A 24,140-nucleotide genomic window follows, 5' to 3' on the forward strand; every position below is an offset into this window, starting at 1 on the left:
AAGGCATGTAGGAAGCTACCACAGCTAATGATCTGCTAATGACCATATTTATCTGGTTTCTTGCCAACAGTATTTGACACTTTTGCTCCAAAAATGCATTTTATTGATAACATTTGTGAAAGTGCATAACAAAGCATTGTGATATGAGAACTGCAGAGATTACAATCCAGTTCAATTTGCCACCGTAGAGCATGTGCCACTCTGAGATAACTCAGTACAACTTTAACATTCTTGATATTCACAGTGAATGTTCCATGTCAGGTACACAGCTTGAGAGGTTCGACACAGTTTCCAGCACCTTGAAAAGGTAGAAAAGGTTCCATCCAGCAACCTCAGAGGTATCAATTCAAGTGGTTGTCCTCCAGGGGAATCTCTTTGTGATGATCCGTCCTGGTGGATATCCATTAAGGATTCTGGATTAGAGTGGTGGTGAAAAGCACAGCAGTTCAGACAGCATCCAAGGAGCAGGAGTAAGGCACTGGACACTGAGAAATTGTGGGGCAATAGTAATCTGTTTTACTATTCTTTCTGTCAGTGTAAAACACCTTACATTTTCCCACATTATACTCCATATTCCAGTGTTTTTGACCACTAACTTTATCTGTGGGCCTTTGTACACTCTTTGTAAACACCTCACAACTTGCTCACCTGACAATCTTTGAACCATCAGAAGACGTGGTTACAGTACAATTGGTTGACCCCTCATCCAACTTATTAATATTAATAAGTTTGTAAACACTTTAGTAAATCTTATTTTCAGCCAGAAAGAGCACTGGAAGGGGTAAGGGGAGATTCATCAGGATGTTGCCTGGGAAGGAGTATTTTAGTGATGAAGAGAGGCTGAATAAGCTTGGGTTGTTTATTTTTTGAAGTGGTGAAGTTTGAGCAGGGTGGCGTCCTGATTGTGATGGAAAGATAGTGAGTGATATGGACAGGGTGGGTAGCATCCCTTTATTCAATAACAAGGGGGCATAATTTTAAGGTGAAAAGTAGAAAGTGTAGAGGAGGTTAAAGGAAATGGTTTTCATCCAAATGATGGCAGCAATCTGAAATACATCGCCTTGGAGGGTAGTTGAGATGGGAATCTTACAACCTTTAAAAAGTACTTGAATGAGAAGTTTAAATGTCATAATATTCAAGAATATGAGCCAAGTGCTGCAAAGTGGGATTAGTTTAGATATAATGGTGCAAACTTGATGGGCTCAAGGGCTTGTTCTGTATTATATGATTGTGTGATTCTACATACAGGATAAGGACCTGTTTCAAATCAACAAAATAGTTGACAACTTCTGCTAGTTCATTTCTCAGGGGAATGCCTTGACCAGTCAATGTCACCCTGTTCGATTCCAGCCTCAGGAGACTGTCTGCGTGGAGTTTGTACATTCTCCCTGTGTCTGCGTGGGTTTCCTCTGGGTGCTCTGGTTTCCTCCCACAGTCCAAAGATGTGCAGGTCAGGTGAATTGGCCATGCTAAATTGCTCATAGTGTTAGGTGCATTGGTCAGAGAAAATAGGTCTAGATGGGTTACTCTTCGGAGGGTCGGTGTGGACTTGTTGGCCGAAGGGTCTGTTTCCACACTGTAGGGAATCTAATATAACCTAATCTAGATTGCCAGTCCACTGGCGTTGCCACCTCCCATGCTTATTACACCATCAAAGAGCACCTATAAATTTATCAAACATAACTTCCCTTTCAAAAACCATGTTCACCCTACTTGTTTTATGATTTTCTAAAAATCATGCTACTACCTTCTTAGTAATGCAGTATAATATTTTTGAATGGCAGATATTAAGCTAACTGGCCTGTACTTTTCTGCTTTCTGATTGTCTACTTCCTTGAATAGAGGTGTTCAGCCCAATATTTGTCTTTCAAACAACTTTAAAAACATAGATAACCTTGTTATTGTTACACTGCTGTCTATGGGAATTGTGATGTGCAAATTGGCTGCCTCATTTCCTTTGTTATATCCCTTCAAAAAAGGTATCTTAGTGACTGTAAAGCATTTTTGGAGATCCTGCGGTCATGAAACACATTGTATTGGCTTTTATTCATAGAAATAAGGAATTAATACATCATCAGGTATTATCAATGAAATGTACCTTTGATGCAGCCAAGAGATTTTTATGTAACTCAAATGTAATGTAACTAGCTATGAAGTATAAACCTCATGCATGAAAGAAGATAGAGTCTTTTTTCTGCCAAAGACATTGTGTGTGCTTTATTCCCACTTGGTATTAGTAAGTTAGACTGATATCGATAAGTCAGATTGCTGACAGTGAATCTATCCAAAGCATCTCAGATGGTCCCAATGGAGAGGACCACAGCATTTGGAAGAAGCGGGCAGAGTTTTCAAAATTCTTCAGAAAGCACAAGATAGAACATGAAACTGAAAAGCTGCTCTCTGCTCTAGGTTGGGTTGAAACTTCATTCTTAATATCAATAAAGCCTCTTCAATTTATGACGAAACATGCCCACTGTTTATTCAAAGTATGTTACTATGTACCAGAGAGGAACGAGTTTGACCATTAATACTGAGTGACAGAGATTTTGTCTGATGAGGAGGGATCGCCTGTGTTCACCAAGGCTTCTGCTGAGTTGGCTTTAAATTGTTGTTAACAGGACCTTGGTAATTCTGGAATATTAACTTTTAATTTTTTTCTATCTCTCTCAGTATTTGCCAAAGATCATTGGAAGGAGGATTGGTTCTTTGGAAACCAGTTCTTGAACGGCTTCAACCCAGTCCTGATTGAGAAATGCAAGAAAATCCCACCGAACTTTTGTGTGACAGATGATATGGTCAAGATATCTCTCAGGAACTCCACATTGAAGCAAGAAATGGAGGTACATTTATTTTCAATCTATCAGAGAATTATCAAAGTGTTATGGTACTGAAGGAGATCATTCTGCTCATCTTGTCTGCACCAGCTCTTCAAATAATCATAATTACTAATTGCCAATCTCCTGCTATTTTCCACATTTTTATACATTATTTCTATCCAAATTATCATCCAATGCTCTCTTGAGTGACTCAATTGAACTCATCTGTGCCACACTTACAGGCCGTGCATTCCATACCCAAACCACTCACTGAGCAAAAACGTTTTTCTCACATTACACTTGCACCTCTTACAAATTATTTTAAATTTATGCCCGATCATTCTCGTTCCTTTCGCAAATGGGAACAGTTTCTCTCTATCTACTCTATTCAACCCGCTCATGGTTTGAAAATCTCTATCAGATTTACAGTTAGCCTTCTTTTCTCCAAGGAGAATAGTCCCAACTTCTTCAATCTATCTTCATAAGTGAAGTTCCTCATCCCTGAAAGATACAGTTGCTTTAGAAGAAATTGAGAGAAGGTCCATGTGACTCACTCCTGAGTTGGAAGGCTTATCTTACGATGAGAGTGTTAAACAGGTTCAGCCTAAACCCACTGGAGATGGGCACAGGCAATCTTATTGAAACATATAAGAGCTGGAACAGACTGGAGGATGTTTCCTCTGAAGAACGAGACTACAACTAGAGAAAAGAGTTTAAGAATGGGGAGGTGGCATGGCGATACTGCCTTGGATGCAGATCAGGCTAAGACACAGGTTCAAATTCCACCTCAGCAGATGGTGAAATTTAAGTTCAATTAATACATGTGGGATTGGAAGGTAGTCTCAGTAACAATCATCATGTCGCTATTATACACTGTTATAAAAATTCTATTAGTTCATTAATGTTCTTTAGGGGAAGGAAATCTGGTGTCCTTATCTAATCTGGCCTAAGCTTGACTCGAGACCCACAGCCAATGTGGTTGACTCTTTACTGATCTCTGAAATGGCCTGGCAAGATGCTACTTTCAAAGAATTTAAATAACAATCTGGCTCAAAACCTGTAAATAGATGAAATCTGGGGTGCATAGGTCTTGCTAACAGAACAAGCCTTGAAGTTCCACAGTTTTGAACAAACAACAATAGACTTTGATGTGCATCAGAACAGTGATACAGTCTATATGCACAACATGCAGAATTAACATGTAAAAAATATGGGTAAACTATAATTGAACACTCAACAGTGCACATTAAGTAGTATGTGCCTTTAAGGGAGTGTCCGAGCAAAGGACTCTGGGAACTGTGTGCATAAATCACTGGAGGCGACAGCGAAATTGGGGTTCAAGGCTTTATAAGTAGAAACAGAAGATAAAATCAAGAAAGCTATGGTGATCTTTCAGCAAACACAGGCTTGGCCTCAAATGAAGTATTCTCAGTACTAGATTTTAGAAGGGATGCGAAAACACGAGTGACGTTGGCAAAAAGCTTTCCAAGAATTTACAAGATATACATCCTTTCCCAGGGTGAGGAACTTCAGCGATGTAGATAGAGTAGAGAACTTGGGACGACTTCCTTTTGAAAAGAGAAGGCTGAGAGAAGATTCATTCAGGATGTTCCAAATCAGATGGAGCCAGGACAGAGTGGACAGGGAGAAACTGTTCCCATTGGTGGGAGGATCCAGGTCCAAAAGGACACAGATTTAATATGAAAGGCAAAAGCAGTCATGGCAACAAGAGCAGGATCTAGAAGAAACAAGGTGTGCTTAGGATCTGGAATACACTGCCTGAGCGTGTGAGGGAAATAGGTTCAATCAAGGCTCTCAGCAGGGAATTGGATCATTCCACAAAGATAAAAAAATGATGGGAAATTATGGGGGAGTGTGATAAGGTGAATTGCTTTTGCAGAGTCAGCACAGGCAACAGACTGCATGGCTTTTCTCTATGCTGTAACTGTCCTATGAATTTTTGGAATATGGAATTTTCCGTCTAGTAACATTACAAGCATTTAGATACCATTTTCACATCCTAAAGAGCTATGCACCCATGAAGTTACATTTGGGGGTGCAATCACAATTGCCATGTAGGCAAATAATGCATTTTAATTTCACATAGCAATGTTGTACAGATTAGCAATGAGAGAAAGATCAATTAATTTGTTGCTGTTGCTTTTCATTGGGGTTAGGTATTAGCAAGAACAACAGGGAGAATTCCACTGTCTATCTTCACAAAGAGCATTGGGAATCTTTTACATTCACCCACATGGTCAGAGCCATCGAGTATGACAGCATAGAAATAACCCTTCAGCCCATTGTATCCACCCCAATCATCAAGCACCTAGCTACTCTAATCCCATTTCTCAGCACTTGGCCTTCTCTGCTCTGAGGAAAACCCAGCCTCTCTTCATTGTTGAATCACTCCATGCCAGGCAACATCCTGGTGACTCTCTTCTGCACACCTCCAGGGCAGTCATATCCTTCCTATAGTCAGGGGACTAGTACTGCACACAGCACTCTAACTATGGGCTAATTAATGTTATATTCAGCTTCATCATAACCCCCCTGCTCTTGTAGTCAGTGCTTTGACAAATTAAGGCAATTATCCCATGTACCTTCTTAACCGACTTATGTACCTTCCTTGCTGCATTCCATGTCGTTTAACATTGCACCTTGTGGGTGAGAGGTTAAACTAACGGGCTTATAGTTTTTACTGAGGACAGCGTTGGAATTTGATTTCTCCTGCAATTGCCGAGAGAACTTTTGATTCAATGAAGAATGTAAGTGTTATAAAACCCTCACTTGAATTTCATGTTTGTTTGCATCAAGCACTGTAATGATAGGAGGTGAAAAAACCTGGAGCCAATCGTTCTCTCATGGGGAGAACCTGTGGAGCTTTGGCTGGCTCCCGGCTCCTCATGCTCTCCATCATCTGTTTTTGATGAGACAAACAAAAAGAAACCAGGACAGCACTGAGTTGCAGTAGATTCTGGAGAACTCAGATCTCCGAAGGCTCGTATGGTTGGAGGAGCTTAAAGAGAGTGGCATGGTGTGAGGCAATGGAGGGATTTGAAAAATGAAGATCAGAGTTTTAAAATTGGGATGCTGTTGTGTCTGGAGCCCATGCAGAGCACAAGAGGTGATGTTGAATGTGACATGGTGCAAGTTAGAATAAAGAGGGACAAGGTTTTGGATTCAATTTCCATTGATGGACCGTATGAGGCCATCCAGGAGAGCATTGGAATTCACACAGTATAAGATGATGCACATCGATAATGTATTCAGACAGTGTCTGATTATTGAACTATCCTCCTTTCTTACAGAATGGGAATATCTATATTGTCAACTATGAGATCTTGGATGGGATGGCCCCCAATGTAATTGATGGTGTGCAGCAGTACACCGCAGCACCCATCTGCCTGCTTTACCGTAATGAAAAGAACTACATGATACCCATTGCTATCCAGGTAGGATTTTTTAGACCCACATTGCTTCTTATTTTATGGATAATTATCACTGTGCACCACCATGTTATATGAGTGATTCTCACCACTAACACCATTCTGTAGCGGGAGTGTGTAGTATCTGTAAGATACACTGCTGTAACTCACCAAGATTCAATTGGCAGCACCTTCCAAACCTGTGAACTTTACTGCTGAGGAAGACAAGGCACTAGATACTAGGGAACACCTCCACCTGCAAATTCATTTCTAAGACATTCACCATCCTGATTTGCAACTATATCAGCTGCTGCTTTAGTGTTGCTGGATCAAAATCCGCAAACACTCTTCCTAACAGCACTTTGGGGGTTCATACACCTCAAAGGCAGCGTCAATCAGAAAAGCAGCTCTCCACCACCTTCACCAGGATAATTAGGTATGGGCAATAATACTGGCCCAGCTAGCAATGGTCACATCCCATGAATGAACAAAAAAAGAAAGTGTAGACCATGTCACTGCTTTGTTGTTCGTTGTATGCTGTGTTTCCAACCATGATACACTGTCTAACAATATAGATTTCCCCTGTATGAAGCTTGAAATTAGTGAGATATCATTGATGTAAGTATCTTTTTGCCAAAGAACTATGCCTGAATCACATATTTCCCTGAAGAACACTTGAGGCTTTGCTAATATAATAGACAATTTTGCCTCATCAATTGCTTTGTTTGGCTTCTGATTTTGTAGGTAATTTGGAAGCAATTTTGTATATTAAGAATGATTTTTCTTCAAGATATTCAACTGTTTTATTTGGCGCGTCCTTGAAGTTGAATCTTCCTGGCAATATTTCTGATACAACATTTTCGTAATATAACTATTTATATTCTTTGTTCAAAAGACTTTTAATGTTGCCACTGTTGGGTTTCCTGTGTCTTTGGAGTCAAAGTGAAGGCTTCCACTTTTCTTCGTAGCATTTCTGAAGTAATCCTGAGAATAGCGACTCTTGTCTCCTTAATGGCTTGACTGAATGAATCCTGCTATCTGTGGCTTTAATAATGATATGTATTCTGGTTGATTCTCCTTGTGTACAGTTCTATTAATAATTCCTGGTTCATTCATGACATTTCCTGAATGATTTCCGTTGTCTGTGGTTTTAATAAATGCCTCCTATCTGTACCACACTTGTAATAATTAATGTCCTGCCTTTTTCGCTATCTTAATATATTAAAAGTTTCCCATTTTTGTATTCCTGTTAGGCCTTGTCTATGAGACTTCAAATCTGCCTTTTTATCACTTTCATTCTTCTTTTTCCGGGTCTGTAATCTTGTCTTAAATTACTTATTTGACCCTTACTGGAGCTGTATGCCATAGTATCGACTCATATTCAGCTCTTCCAGCTGTTGCCTGCATGAGTTGCCTTCCTAAAGCTTTGTCTGTAAGGCACTGAGTATTAACCCTTTCTAACACTTACACTCTTATACAATAGTTGCTAACCCTTGGCCTTCCCCCTTGTTTCATCTGTCCAGCAGTAGAACTCTAAGAACTATGCTTCACTTCTAACCTCTTGTGCTCCTGAATTTATCTTCTACATTATATTTAATTGAGTGAGTCTGTCATTAATTCAAGATTGTAGCAACAATGTTTTGCATGAGTTCTCTGAAGTGAATTGGCCTCGGGGATGTAACATATTAGAACATAGTTAAAAATCGCACAACACCAGGTTATAGTCCAACAGGTTTAATTGGAAGCACACTCGCTTTCGGAGCGACGCTCCTTCATCAGGTGATAGTGGAGGGCTCGATCGTAACACAGAATTTATAGCAAAAATTTACAGTGTGATGTAACTAAAATTATACATTGAAAAATTGATTGTCTGTAAGCCTTTCATCTGTTAGAATACAGTGATAGTTTCACTTCTTTCATGTGTAAATCACAAAACCTTTTTTTTAAAAGTTGCATTCTCGGGTTAGCTGTTAGATAATGGTGATAGCTAGACAGTATGTTGAAGGTGTTAGCCCCCTGTGTTCTCTGTCTATGACCTGATGTTTAGACTGATTCTAATCTAAAAAGTTTGATAGCAGAGTTTTACATAAATTCATGCAGTTTTTGTGCTAAGTACAATGTACCTCTGCAAGTACAAGTTCACCCCACAAAATATATGTGTGCATGTGGGTCTTTGTCAAGTGAGTGCAGAGTGTTTCAAGTCTGTGAGGGGGTGTATGTGTGAGTGTGGGAGCGTGTGGGTGTCTGTGTGCGCGTCTGTGTGTACCTGTGTCTGTGTGTATGTGAGAGTGTGTGTGTAGGAATATTTGTGTGTGTGTGTGTAGTGCGATGGTGATCACCTGTAATGTGACATGAACCCAAGGTCCCGGTTGAGGCCCTCCCTATGGGTAGCGAACTTAGCTATCAGCCTCTGCTCGGCCACCTTTCTCTGCTGCCTGTCCCGAAGTCCTTCTTGGAGGATGGTCACCCGAAGGCTGAATGTCCTGGACCACTGAAGTGTTCCCCAACTGGGAGGGAAAAAATGTGAACAGGCTGCAGAGAAAAGTGGCCGAGCAGAGGCTGATAGCTAAGTTCGGTACCCATAGGGAGGGCCTCAACCGGGACCTTGGGTTCATGTCACATTACAGGTGATCACCATTGCACCACACACACACACACACACACACACACACAGATATTCCTACACACACACACTGTCACATACACACGGACACAGGTACACACAGACGCGCACACAGACATCCACACACACCCATATAGACACACATACTCCCACACTCACACATGCACCCCCTCACAGACTTGAGACACTCTGCACTCACTGCACACGCTTTCTTACACTCACAATCCCCACCCTAGACAGACAGACAGACACACACAGACAGACAGAGACCCACATGCACACATATATTTTGTGGGGTGAATTTGTACTTGCAGAGGTACATTGTACTTAGCACAAAAACTGCATGAATTTATGTAAAACTCTGTCATCTCACTTTTTAGATTAGAATCAGTCCAAACATCAGGTCATAGACAGAGAACACAGGGGGCTAACACCTTCAACATACTGTCTAGCTATCACCATTATCTAACAGCTAACCCAAGAATGCAACTTTTAAAAAAAAGGTTTTGTGATTTACACATGGAAGAAGTGAAACTACCACTGTATTCTAACAGATGAAAGGCTTAACAGACAATCAATTTTTCAATGTATAATTTCAGTTACGTCACACTGTAAATTTTTGCTATAAATTCTGTGTTACGATCGAGCCCTCCACAATCACCTGATGGAGGAGCGTCGCTCCGAAAGCGAGTGTGCTTCCAATTAAACCTGTTGGACTATAACCTGGGGTTGTGTGATTTTTAACTTTGTACACCCCAGTCCAACACCAGTATCTCCAAATCATTATTAGAACATAAGAATAGTAGTAGGCCATTCAGCCTCTTAAGTTTCAGTAAGGTCATTGCTGATCTGTGGCCTAACTCTATATCTGCTGTAGGAACATGGCCCCTGACCGGGGACAAAGACACAGGAAGCAGACAGGATTCAGGCACATAATGGACTTTTATTCAAGCAAAAACCAGTTAGTGCAGGGAGAGGGCCAAAGGATTTTTCCCAAATCTGGCTACAACGTGAGAACATAGATGATTTGGAGTTAGGGACCATGTATAGTGTGTCAAAGTTTGCAGATGACACTAAGATGAGTTGTAGAGCAAAGTGTGCAGAGGACTGTGAAACTTGGCAGAGGGACTTGGATAGTTTAAGTGAGTGGGCAAAGGTCTGGCAGGTGCAGTACAATGTTAATAAATGTGAACAAAGTTTAAAAATCACACAACACCAGGTTATAGTCCAACAGGTTTATTTGGGAGTACAAGCTTTTGGAGTGCTGCTCCTTCATCAGGTGGCTAGTCACCTGCACTACTCCTTCATCACATAGTTAGTGACCTGTACTAGCTACCTAATGAAGCAGCAGTGCTCCAAAAGCTTGTACTTCCAAATGAACCTGTTGGACTATAACCTGGTGTTGTGTGATTTTTAACTTTGTCCATCCCAGTCCAACACCAGCACCTGCACATTATAAATAATTGTGAAGTCATCCATTTTGGTAGGACTAACAGTAAAAAGGATTATTATTTGAATGGTAAAGCATTGAACATGTTGCAGAGCAGAGAGACCTGGATCTCCTTGTGTATGAATCACAGTAGGTTGGTCTGCAGGTGCAAAAGGTAATTAAAAAGGCAAAGGGAATTTTGTCCTTCATTGCTAAAGGGATTGAGTGTAATGTTGCAGCTGTATAGGTTACTGGTGAGACCACACTTGGAGTACTGCGTGCCGTTTTGGTCTCCTTACTTGAGAAAGGATATAATGGCACTAGAGGGGGTGCAGAGGAGTGATTCTGGAATGAATCACAAAACTGATTCCAGAGTTGAGGGGGTTGGCTTATGAGGAGAGACTGAGTCCTCTGGGATTATATTCTTTGGAATTCAGAAGAATGAGGGGGTCCTTATAGAAGCATATAAAATTATGAAGGGAATAGATAAGGCAGAAGCAGGGATGTTTTTTGCACTGGCAGGTGAAACTAGGATGAGAAGGCATAGCTTCAAAATTAGGGGGAGCAGATTTAGGACTGACTTGAGAAGGAACTTCTTCACCCAGAGGGTTGTGAATCTGTGAAATGCTCCTGCCCAGTGAAGGAGTTGAGGTTTCCTCATTGAACATTTTTAAAGCTAAGATAGTTAATTTTTGAACAGTAAAGGAATTAAAAGTTATGGTGAGAGAGCGGGTAAGTAGAGCTGAGGCCATGAAAAGATCAGCCGTGATCTTATTGAACGGTGGAGTGGGCTTGAAGTGCCAGATGGCCTATTCTTGTGTTCTTATGTTTGAACAAAATCATTCCTTAATCTGCAGCTCAGATCGGAAGAGAGGTCAGTAGCACACTCATTTTTACAGTAAGAAACAGTATTTTTATACATGTTTTATTACAGTTTTCACACAAAGTAGTTACTGTGCGCTTCCCTTTTCCTCTATGGAACCAATCCTGTAAAACACCGGATCAGTGATGGGCATGCCTACAGACAACCCTAGGTTCCCTTAGTTTTTTTCGTGATGTTTAACATTCATTGTAATCTGTAAGCCTTGGGATCTTTCTATGTTGCTTTCCAAAGTTACCAGCTGTCCTCCTGTGGTCATGTCTCTGATTTGCTCATATCTAAGGACTGCTTGAATTCTACTATTCATTGTACTTGCTATCTTTATCGAATTCCATTTGTGTCTTTTATATAAAAGACAGTTGATTCTGTTACAAAATTCATAATATTAATTTTATTATAACTTTTTATAATTACTTCTACTGTTAACACTCTTTTGCTAATGAAACAAAATATGCCAGGCATCTCTTTAATGTTTTCCCTTAGTGTTTTCATTATAAACTTTTAAAATGGTGTTGAAATTCATTTCGATGATTATTTAAAGTATCTTAAACTAGAATCTATTTCAAAGAAACAGTGAATTTCTACAAGGTAACTTTAACTGTTGTTTTTATAGTCTAGATTAGAGTGGTGCTGGAAAAGCACAGCAGGTCAGGCAGCATCTGAGGAGCAGGAAAATCGACGTTTCAGGCAAAAGCCCTTCATCAGGAATAGATGAAGGGCTTTTGCCTGCTCCTCAGATGCTGCCTGACCTGCTGTGCTTTTCCAGCACCAGTCTAATCTAGACTCTGGTTTCCAGCATCTGCAGTTCTTGTTTTTACCTTGCTGTTTTTATAGCTGGACGACATCCTTCCCTTAATGAGACTGAAATTAAGTACTTGACATAGTTTGGCAATCCTCCAAAGTTTTTTTTTATATAAGTTTCAATTTCACTATTTAATCTGTGTTTGTTACAAATCTTCAAACTGTTCATTTTTTTTTTATCAGGGCAATTTCTGCAGTCTTTGGGATAAATTATTTTCAAAGGCATTATTGTTTCACTAAATTGCTGAAGCAGGCTTTTCTTTAAATTCTGGCCATTTTGTGTCTCTTAAAAACAAGCAGTTTGGGCCCACATCCCACAATATCCTTGTTTAATAAAAATTTGTCTATCTCAGATTTAAATTTAACAATTGAATGAGCATCTACTGCCGTTTGAGGAAGAGAGTTCCAAACCTCCACCACCTTTTGTGTGTAAAAGTGCTTTCCAACATCTCTTCTGAATGGCCTAGCCCTAATTCTCGGACTATTTCCCGTAGTCTATAATCTTCAACCAGTGTGAATAGTTTATGTTTATCTATCTGGTCTTTCCCTTTTTAATACCCTGAGACCTCAATTAGATCACCCCTTAACATTCTAAATTCTAATTTATCTAATCTCTCCTCATGACTTAACCCCTGAGGTCATCCTTGTAAACCTGCTGTGTACTCCCTCCAAGGCCAAAATATCCTTCCTAACGTGTAGTGTTCAGATTTGTTCTCAGTACTCTGAGGTCTAACTAGGGTTTTGTGTAACTACAGCATAATGTCTGCATCTTTAGATATGAAGGTCAGTGTTCTATTTGCCTTCTTGACTATTTTCTGCACATGTTCATGGCAATTCAAACAGTTTTCACCTGAATTCCCAAATCACGTTGGATGTCCACTGTGTTTAACTTTCTGCCTTCCAAACTGTACCCTGATCTATCCTTTTTTGATCCAAAATGAATAACTGAGGCAGGCATGAAAATGAGTGGCAACAAGAAATCAAGATGGCAAGAGAGTAGCAGTGCTGCATTTGAGCTCCTCAGCTCATTCACTTGCTTTATTTTTTCTGTTGCTTTTTGTTCTTTCTTTTTGTCATTTGCTTCAACAAAGCATTGGTGAGGGGCCTGCCCAAACGTGTTATAGGATCCAATGTTTGGAAGCTGCGATTGAGCCCTGTGCGAGCATATTCCAGGATCCGGTGACCAGACACTGCGAGCGAGTCCTGCCCGAGCATATTCAAGGATCCAGCGAGGGATCCAGCAACCAGTGGCTGCGAGTGGGCCCTTCCCGAATATATTCCAGGATGCATTGATTGGAGGCTGTGATCAGGCACTACCCAAACATGTTCCATACCCATGGGTGGCACTGGTAGTCATAGACTTGGAGGCAGTGAGTCATCATCTCCTGCCCAAAAACCTGTCCACCATCTTCAAGGCACAAGTAAGGTGTGGTATGGAATGCTCCTTACTTGCCTGGATGGGTGCAGCACCAACAACACTTAAGAAGCTTGACACCATCCAGGACAAAGCAGCTTGCTTAATTGGCATGACATCCACAAAGCATCCTCTCCCTCCACGACTGACGCTCAGTAGCAGCAGTGTGTACTTTCCAAAAGATGCACTGTAGAAATTCAACAGGGATCCTCAGACAGCACTTTCTGAACTCATGACCACTTCCATCTCGGAGGACGAGGGCAGCAGACATATGTACCCCTTCAAGCTATTCACTACTGAGAAATAAATTGTCATTCTTTCATTGCTGCTGTGTCAAAATCCTGTAATTCCCTCCCTAACAGCATTGTGGGTCAAACCACTGCAGATGGACTGCAATGGTTCAAGGAGGCAGCTCACCACCACTTTCTCAAGGCAAAAGTGAAGACTGCAGATGTTGGAAACCAGAGTTTAGATTAGAGTAGTGCTGGAAAAGTATAGCAGGTCAGGCAGCATCCGAGGAGCAAGAAAGTCAACATTTCAGGCAAAAGCCCTTCATCAGATGCCTTTCCAGCACCACTCTAATCTAAACCACTTTCTCAAGGGCAACTAAGGATAGGCAATAAATCCTGATCAGCCAAAGATGCCCACCTGAATAAAAAAATCCATCTACCACACCTTTGCCCATTCACCTCATTGATCGGTATCCTGTTGTAATTTTATGTGTCATCAACACTGTCTACAGTGCTGCCCAATTTTGTTCGTCAGCAAATTTGGGTATTTGACTTTTTATGCCATTATCTAAGTTGTTAATGAATATTATGAGAACTGAGGCCTGCCAATTTGAGTTGAGGCCTACCCATTATTCCAATTCTCTGTTGCTTGCCACTCAACCAATTTCCCAACCATGTCAGTAATTTACCCTCATTTTTGTGGGCTTCCACCTCAGCTAACTGTCTTTTGTGTGGGACTTTATCAAAAGCCTTCTGGAAGTCTATATAAGCAACATTGTTTGACTTACCTCTGTCCACGACCTTTGTCACCTGTTCAAAATATCTTTCAAGTTTGTTGGACATGACCTACCCTTCGTGGATCCATGCTGACTCTCCCTAATTAAGTTAAACTTTTTGAGGTGATCAGATACCCTATCCTTGATTATAGATTTCCCCACTACACATGTTAGGCTCCCTGGACTGTAACTCCCTGGTTTCCCTTTGTCACCTTTCTTAAAAAGTGAATGCCATGAGCAATTTTCCAATCCACAGTCAATGCATGAGGCATCAGAAACGGCTTTAGAGGGATAGAAGTACATTCTAGTTAAAAGCAGATGCCAGGAGAAAACTGGCTATTGCAAGATACACAAGCTTCCTAATGCTCCATATTAATCTTTCTTGTTGCTTACAGCTGAAGCAGACCCCAGGAGAAGACAATCCCATTTTCCTTCCCTCGGATGCAGAGCTCGACTGGATGCTGGCCAAGATGTGGGTGCGGAGCAGTGACTTTCAACACCTCGAGCTGGTCTCCCACCTTCTGAAGACTCACCTGATCGCTGAGACTTTCTGCTTGGCCACTCTCAGGCAATTGTCGTCCGTGCACCCCATTCACAAGGTACGAGGCGTGAGCAAGAATGTCTCTCCCATTTTAATTCGGGGAAATTGGGGTGTTAAATGTTATGAACATTTCTATCTCTTCCACCCTTTTAAGCAATGAATTCCAGACCCCACAACAAAACATTTCCCTTTGACGTCACTGTATGCACTGACCTCTTACCTTAAAACCGTATCCCCTCTTTACTGATCCTTCAACCATGTGGAACAAGCCCCTCCTTTCCATTTTTTCTAGGCTCCTCATATTTTTTACACTTCAAACTCAGATATCCTTCTCCTATCCTCCACTTTTCCGACACTAAAGTTCTCCAGTCCAGGCAACATCCTGATAAATTTCCTCTGCACTATTTCAAGTTTTTAAAATTCATTTATGGGATATGTGCATTTCTGGCTAAATCAGTTTTTAACTGTCCATCCCTAATTATCCTTAAGGTGGTGGTGACCTGCTTTCTTGAACTGATGCAGTCCCTGCGATGTGGGTACATCCTCCATGGTCTTAGGAAGGGAGCTGCAAGATTTTGACCCAGTGACAGTGAAGGAATGGCAATATATTTACAATCCTAAGTGGCGTGTGGTTTGAAAGGAAACGTATACATGGTGATGTTCCCATGTATCTGATGTCCTTATCTTTCCAGATATACTGGTTGTGGGTTTGGAAGATGATGTTGATGGAGGCTTTGTAATTGGCTTCAGTGATAAGTACAGCTGGTGAAGAGAGAGCATATTGAAGTTTGTGGATGTGGTGCCAATCAAACCTTGTTCTGGTTAATGTCGAATTTCTTGTGTGTTGCACTCATCCAGACAAGTGGGGAGTATTCCATCGCACTCCTGTCTTGTGCCTTGTATCTGGTGGTCATGCTTTGGAAAGTGAGTTAGTTGCTGCTGAATTCCTAGCCTTCTGACCTGCTGTTGTCACCACATTATTTATATACCTCATCCAGTTCAGTTTCTAGTCAGAGCCTACTACCAGCATGCTAATAATGCAGGGATTCAGCAATGATAATGCTATTGATTGTCAAGGGTGAGAGTAATGTGGAGGTGTCAGTGTTAGACTGGGATGGACAAGATCAAAAATCAGACGACACCAGGTTATAGTCCAACAGATTTATTTGAAAACATAAGCTTTCAGAGCCCTGCTCCTTCTCCAGTGTGGTGGTTAGATTCAGCCTTGTTGGAGGCAACCATTTCCTGACAGATGTATGACCTGATGTTACTCCACATTTATCAGCTCAGATTGGGAAGCTTTCCTCTTGCTGCACTTGCTCTCTCTAAACTGCATAGGAACAGAGCCAAGTCCACGCAAGGGTGTACTGTGTGGTGCAATAAACAAGCCTCACAAACAAAGAAAAATCAAAGGGAATGGTGTGTCTGACTACAGTCAAGACAGGAATTTCACTTTGACCTTGGATACATGACATAATTTCAGCCACTGGGGATACATGGACTGTAGTAGTTCAAAGAGGCAGCTCACCAACACATTCTCAAGGATCAATTAGGGTTGAGCAATACATGCTTTCTAGCTGGAGACGACCATTCTGTAAATGAATAAAATGTTATAATTTCAGAGCTAAATACATCAAGTACAATTATAAGTTGCCATAATAATATAAAACAAAACAAAGAACTGCAGATGCTGAAGATCTGAAACAAAACAGAAATTGCTTGAGAAACTCAGCAGGTCTGGCAACATCTGTGGGGACAAAGCAGAGTGAACATTTTGAGTCCAGCGATTCTCCATGAGAACTGGTGATCAGAATGAAGAGTTTTGATGAAGAGTGACTGGACTTGAAATGTTATCTTTGCTTTCACCCCACAGATGCTGTCAGATCAGACAACATGCGAACCTATTTATAAGGTCACAGAGTCATAAAGTCATACAGCACAGAAATAGACTCTCTGATCTAACTCATCCACATCAACCAGACATCCCAATTTGACCTAGACCCATTTAGCCCATATTCCTCTATTCATGTATCCATCCCGATGCCTTTTCAATGTTGCGGAAGTGTCACGCTTAGACTGGAGCGGAGATGGTCAGAGGTCACACAACACCAGATTATAATCCAACAGGTTTATTTGAAATCACAAGCTTTCTGAGTGCTGCTCCTTCATCCAGTGAAGGCTGCTTCACCTGATGAAGGAGCTGTGCTTTGAAAGCTTCTGATTTCAAATAAACCTTTTGGACTATAACCTGGTGTTGTGTGACTTCTGACCTTTTAAATGTTGAATTGTACAAGCCTCCACCACTTCCTCTGGCAGCTCGTTCCATACACAGACCATGCTCTGTGTGAATTTTTTAGATCTTTTTTAGATCTTTTCTCTCTAACCTTAAGCCTGTGTCCTGTAGTTTTGGACTCTCCTACCCTAGGAAAAACACTTCGGCCCATCCATGCCCCTCATGGTTTTATAAATTTCTATAAGACTATCCCTCAGCCACTGACGTTCCAAGGAAAAAGCCCTAGCCTATTCAGCTTCTCCGTATAGTTAAAACCCTCCAAAGCTGGCAATGTCCTTGTAAATCTTTTCTGCATTTTCGCAAGTTTAACAACAGCTTTGCTCTAGAAGGGTGATCAGAATTGCATGCAGTATTCCAAAAGTAGCCACACCGATGTCTTGTACAGCTACAATATAATGACCCAACTCCTATACTCAGCTCACTGACCAAAGAAGGTAAGCGTGTCAACTACTTTCTTCACCACCCTATCGACCTGCGACCCAACTTCAAGGAACTGTGCACCTGCACCCTTAGGTCTCTTTGTTCAGCAACATTCCCCAGGAAAACTTGTGTTTTCAAGTGTATGATGGTACATTTATACTACCATTAAGTGTATAAGACTTGTCTTGTCATCATTTGCTTTACCAAAATTCAGCACCTCCCATTTATCTAAATGAAATTCCATCTGTCACTCCTTGTCCCATTGGCTCATCTAATCAAGGTCCCATTGTACTCTGAAATAATCTTCTTCACTGTTCACTGCACTGCCTACTTTTGGTGTCATCTAGACACTTAATAACCATACCTCCTATCTGCACATCCAAATCTTTTTATATAAATGATGGAAAGCAGTGGACACAGCACTGATCCTTGTGATACGTCACTGGTCACAGGCCTCCAGTCTGAAAAACAACCCTCCATCACCACCCTCTGTTTCCTACCTTCAAGCTAATTTTGTATCCAATTAGTTAGCTCTCCCTGAATCCCATGTGATCTAAACTTGCTAACCAATCGACCATGCAGAATCTGAAGTCCATGTAGACAACATCTACTGCTCTGCTTTCATCAATCTTCTTTGTCACCTCTACAAAAACTCAAATTAGTGAGATATGATTTTCCACTCACAAAGTCATGCTGACTGTCCCTAATCAGTCCTTGCATTTCCAAATGCATATAAATCCTATTCCTCAGAATCCCCTCCAACAACTTACCCACCACTGACATAAGGCTCAGCAGTCTATAGTTCCCTGACTTTTCCTTGCAGCCTTTCTTAAAATAATGGCACCATATTAGCCAACCTCCAGTCTTACAGCACTTCACCCATAGCTATCGATAATACAAATGTTTCAACAAAAGGCCCAGCAATCTCTTCCCTAGCTTCCCAAAATGTTCCGGGTACACCTGATCAAATCCCGGGGATTTATCCATCTTTATGTAGTTTAAGATCTCCAGTTACTCCTCTTCTGTAATGTGAACTCTTTTCAGGACATCACTGTTTACTTCCCCAAGTTGCCTACCTTCCATGTCCTTCTCCACATTGAATCTTGATGCAAAATATTTGTTTAGTATCTCCTGTGGTTCCACATATAGACAGCCACGTTTATCTTTGAGGGGCTCTATTCTCTCCATAGTTATCCTTTTCCCCTTAATGTATTTATAGTATCTCTCTGCATTCTCCTTAACTCTGTTTGCCAAAGCTATCTCATGTCCAATTTTTGCCCCCCTGATTTCCCTCTTAAGTATAGTCCTACTGCCCTATACTCTTCTCAGGATTCATTCAATCCCAGCTGTTCACAGCTGATATATGCCTCCTTCTTTTTCTTGATCAGAGCTTCAATTTCTCTAGTCATCCAGCCACATCTACCAGCCTTAGTCTTCACACTTACAGGAAAATATTGTCTCTGAATTCTGTCTCTTTCTTAAAGGCCCTCCACTTCCCAACCATCCTAATATCTGTGAATAGCCTCCCTCAATCAATTTTTGAAAGCTCCTGTCTAATTACATCAAAATTGGCCATGCTCCAATTTAGAACTTTAACTTTTTGATCAATTCTATCCTTTTCCATAACTATTTTAAAGCTAACGGAACTTTAATCACTTCCCCAAAGCATACCCTCACTGAAACCTCAGTCACTTATCCCAAAATGCACTCCCACTGACACCTCAGTCACTTGTCCTGCCTTATTTCCCAAGAGGAAGTCAAGTAGTTACATCCATATATTGAATAAGAATGTTTTCTTGAATGCACTTAACAAATTCCTCCCCTTCCAAGCCCTTAACACTCTGGCATCCTAGTCAACGTTTGGAAAATTAAAATTCCCTATCATTACAACCCTATTTTTCTTACAGATATCTGAAATCTCCTTACATATTTGCTTCTCAATTTCCTGCTACTACTATAATTCCAACAAAGTGATCACCCCTTTCTTATTTTTAAGTTCCACCCGTATAACCTTAAATGACAATCTCCCAGGAATATCCTCCCTAAACACAGATGTAATGTTGGCCCCGACTAAAAATGCCACCCCATCCTCTCTTGCTGCCCTTTCTATCCTTCCTGTAGCATCCTGCCTATCTTTGAACTATGTTTCTGTAATAGCAATGACATCCATAATCCTAACCATGCCCTAATTTATCTGCCTTACCTGTCAGGCCTCTTGCAATGAAGTAAATGCATTTTAATTTATCAGTCTTTCCTTGTCCTCTGCCAAAAAAGGTAATGTGTTTGTAAGTTCATAAAAAGCAGGAGCAGTCCATTCAGTTCCTTTAGCTTCCTCTGCCATTCAATGAGATCATGGCTGATCTTCTACTCCAACTTTCTGCTCTATCCCCATAATCCCTTGATTGCCTTGGAGCCTAAAGATCTATGGATCTCAGTCTTGGGACTACACGGGTCTACTTGGGTCCACTCAGCCTTGACCAAACACCTTGCTGATTGGGAATTCCAAAGATTAACCACAATATTTTAATATTAAAAATATTATGTTTATCTTTAGCTTCTGGCTCCTCATGTGAAGTACACGGCACACATCAACACCCTTGCGAGATTGAAGCTGATAGGCGATGATGGATATATCAGCCAAGTGAGTTCTGCTTTACATAATCTCCCTGTTCTGACTCCTTAATTGTATTTCAAATATTTTCAAATTCATTTTGTGCTCACTTAGATGATGAAGATGGAATATAGATTTTCTAATCAGTGATGTTTGACTTTTATGTGTAACCTGTGGCAAATTGAGGTTTATGTAAGTTATGATGATTAGATTACTTAGTGTGGAAACAGGCCCTTCAGCCCAACAAATCCACACCGACCCTCGGAAGAGCAACCCACCCAGACCCATTCCCCTACATTTACCCCTTCACCTAACACTATGGTCAATTTAGCATGGCCAATTCACCTAACCTGCATATTTTTGGATTGTGGGGGGAAACTGGAGCACCCGGAGGAAACCCACGCAGACACGGGGAGAATGTGCAAACTCCACACAGATAGTTGCCTGAGGCGGGAATTGAACCCAGGTCTCTGGCGCTGTGAGGCAGCAGTGCTAACTGCTGTGCCACCGTGACGTCAGTAAAAGAGAGAGTCTAGTCTAGAATGAGCTTGTGAGGAGAGCGGTCTTAGACACTGCACTAGACAGTTGTATTTGAGAAACCCACAGAGTATAGATGTAAATAAAGAAGTGTTACATCGAGTGTTAAAGTGCTTCATTGAGGGATAAGGAGAAAGCAGACTCAGGCACATTCTGCTACGCTGGGTCCTCAAAATGAAGATAGTAGTATTGGTCTAAAGCAGAAACTAAAGATAATTAAATATAAAAGTACAATGCAGAATTGTCATATAATTCTGGCTTTGTCCAGGGTTTTAATGGGACTTAAAATAGTTCCAGACACTGGTGAGTTTGTACATGAGTGCACATCAATGACTGAGTTACTACCATTATCCCCAAACACCAAGGATAATTTGACAGCACTTTCCTAAAATCATCGCCATGGAATCTTCTGTATTCTCCTGAACAGGGCAGGTGCAATCTGAGTTTAACATTTTATCTGAAAGAAAGAACCGGTATGCTCGACATTCAACAATCCCTCAGTTCTGGGATCTGGGAGTGTCAGCCTACAATTTTATATTCAACCCGCTGGAGTGAGACTTAACCCATCACTGATTCAGGTGCTTGTGCTACCCATTGAGCCATGGCTGGCTCATCATCACAGGTTTCTGCCCCTTTTTTTCTCAGCTTTGTATTTACATTAGGTGACCCTGTGACAAAGCCGATGATAAGTTACAAAAGCAGAAACTTTTGGAAAATTTATCAGGTCTGGCAGGATTTGGAGAGAGAAAGCAGAGTTAACGTTTTGGGTCCAATGACTCTTCTTCAGAACTGGATGACAGCATGAGATGGCCTTCCAGTTCTGAGGTAAAAACAATGACTGCAGATGCTGGAAACCAGATTCTGGATTAGAGTGGTGCTGGAAAAGCACAGCAGTTCAGGCAGCATCCGAGGAGCAGTAAAAGTAACGTTTCGGGCAAAAGCCCTTCATCGGGAATACAGGCAGAGAGCCTGAAGGGTGGAGAGATAAGTGAGAGGAGGGTGTGGGTGGGGAGAAAGTAGCATAGAGTACAATAGGTGAGTGGGGGAGGAGATGAAGGTGATAGGTGAGAGAGGAGGGTGGAGTGGATAGGTGGAAAAGAAGATAGGCAGGTAGGACAGGTCATGGGGACAGTGCTGAGCTGGAAGTTTGGAACTGGGGTGAGGCGGGGGAAGGGGAAATGAGGAAACTGTTGAAGTCCACATTGATGCCCTGGGGTTGAAGTGTTCCGAGGCAGAAGATGAGGCGTTCTTCCTCCAGGCGTCTGGTGGTGAGGGAGCGGCAGTGAAGGAGGCCCAGGACCTCCATGTCCTCGGCAGAGTGGGAGGGGGAGTTGAAATGTTGGGCCACAGCGAGGTGTGGTTGATTGATGCAGGTGTCCCAGAGATGTTCCCTAAAGTGCTTTGCTAGCAGGCGTCCAGTCTCCCCAATGTAGAGGAGATTGCATCGGGAGCAACGGATACTATAAATGATATTGGTGGATGTGCAGGTAAAACTTTGATGGATGTGGAAGGCTCCTTTAGGGCCTTGAATGGAGGTGAGGGAGGAGCTGTGGGCGCAGGTTTCGCAATTCCTGCGGTGGCAGGGGAAGGTGCCAGGGTGGGAGGGTGGGTTGTAGGGTGTGGACCTGACCAGGTAGTCACGGAGGGAACGGTCTTTGCCGAAGGTGGAAAGGGGTGGGGAGGGAAATATATCCCTGGTGGTGGGGTCGGTTTGGAGGTGGCAGAAATGTCGGCGGATGATTTGGTTTATGCGAAGGTTGGTAGGGTGGAAGGTGAGCACCAGGGGCGTTCTGTCCTTGTTATAGTTGGAGGGGTGGGGTCTGAGAGCGGAGTTGCGGGATGTGGACGCGATGCGTTGGAGGGCATCTTTTACCACGTGGAAAGGGAAATTGCAGTCTGTAAAGAAGGAGGCCATCTGGTGTGTTCTGTGGTGGAACTGGTCCTTCTGGGAGCAGATACAGCGGAGGCAGAGGAATTGGGAATACGGGATGGCATTTTTTGCAGGAGGTAGGGTGGGAAGAGGTTTAATCCAGGTAGCTGTGGGAGTCGGTGGGTTTGTAAAAAGTGTCGGTGTCAAGTTGGTCGTCATCAATGGAGATGGAGAGGTCTTGGAAGGGAAGGGAGGTGTCAGAGATGGTCCAGGTAAACTTAAGGTCAGGGTGGAATGTGTTGGTGAAGTTGATGAATTGTTCAACCTCCTCGCGGGAGCACGAGGTGGCACCAATGCAGTCATCAATGTAGCGGAGGAAGAGGCGGGGAGTGGTACCGGTGTAATTACGGAAGATGGACTGTACAAGTAGCCAACAAAGAGACAGCCATAGCTGGGGCCCATACGAATGCCCATGGCTACCCCTTTGGTCTGGAGGAAGTGGGAGGATTCGAAGAATAAATTGTTCAGGGTGAGGTCCAGTTCGGCCAAACGAGTGAGAGTGTCGGTGGAAGGGTACTGTTGGGGACGTTGGGAGAGGAAGAAATGGAGGGCTTGGGGGCCCAGGTCATGGCGGGTGGAGGTGTAGCGGGATCAGATATCCATGGTGAAGATGAGGCATTGGGGGCCATGGAAACGGAAGTCTTGGAGGAGGTGGAGGGCATGGGTGGTGTCTCGTACCTATGTGGGGAGTTCCTGGACTAGGGGGAATAGGACGGTGTTGAGGTAGGTAGAGATGAGTTCAGTGGGGCAGGAGCAAGCTGAGACAATGGGTCGGCCAGGGTGGTCAGGCTTGTGGATCTTGGGAAGGAGGTAGAACCGGGCAGTGCGGGGTTCCCGGACTATGAGGTTGGAAGCTGTGGGTGGGAGATCTCCTGAGGTGAAGAGGTTCTGAATGGTCTGGGAGATGATTGTTTGGTGATGGGGGGTGGGGTTGTGGTCGAGGGGGCGGTAGGAAGAGGAAGTTGGCGTTTAGCTTCAGCGGTGTAGAGGTCAGTGCGCCAGACTACCACTGTGCCCCCTTTATCTACTAGCTTGATGGTGAGGTCGGGATTGGAGCAGAGGGATTGGAGGGCTGCGCGTTATGAGGGTGAGAAGTTGGAGTGGGGGAGGGGGGGTAGACAGGTTGAGGCGATTAATGTCCTGGCGGCAGTTGGAAATGAAGAGGTCGAGGGCGGGTAATAGGCAGCACGGGGTGTCCAGGTGGATGCAGTGTGTTGGAGGTGGGCGAAGGGGTCCTTGGAAGGTGGGCAGGAATCCTGATTGTGAAAGTAAGCTTGGAGGCGGAAGAAGTGTTCAACGTCACGGCGTGTATTAAATTCATTGATGCGTGGATGGAGGGGGATGAAGGTGAATCCTTTGCTGAGGACTGATCGTTCGTCCTCAGTGAAGGGGAGGTCTGGCGGGATGGTGA

General features: G+C 42.5%; 1 protein-coding gene across 1 annotated transcript in view; it reads left to right on the top strand.

The window, feature by feature from the left end:
• LOC148136926 (polyunsaturated fatty acid 5-lipoxygenase-like) overlaps positions 1-24,140 on the top strand; it is a 75,462-nt gene that overhangs the window by 30,685 nt on the left and 20,637 nt on the right. The window contains exons 7-10 of the mRNA XM_087982707.1: positions 2,671-2,840; positions 6,128-6,271; positions 14,793-14,996; positions 20,206-20,292. Coding sequence (XP_087838833.1) covers positions 2,671-2,840; positions 6,128-6,271; positions 14,793-14,996; positions 20,206-20,292 — 605 coding nt within the window. The remainder of the gene's footprint in view (positions 1-2,670; positions 2,841-6,127; positions 6,272-14,792; positions 14,997-20,205; positions 20,293-24,140) is intronic.

Source organism: Chiloscyllium plagiosum, unplaced genomic scaffold, assembly GCF_037043375.1.
Source record: "Chiloscyllium plagiosum isolate Xiang-an unplaced genomic scaffold, Cpla_swu_hap1 HiC_scaffold_44, whole genome shotgun sequence".
NCBI classification, from domain to species: Eukaryota; Metazoa; Chordata; class Chondrichthyes; order Orectolobiformes; family Hemiscylliidae; genus Chiloscyllium; species Chiloscyllium plagiosum.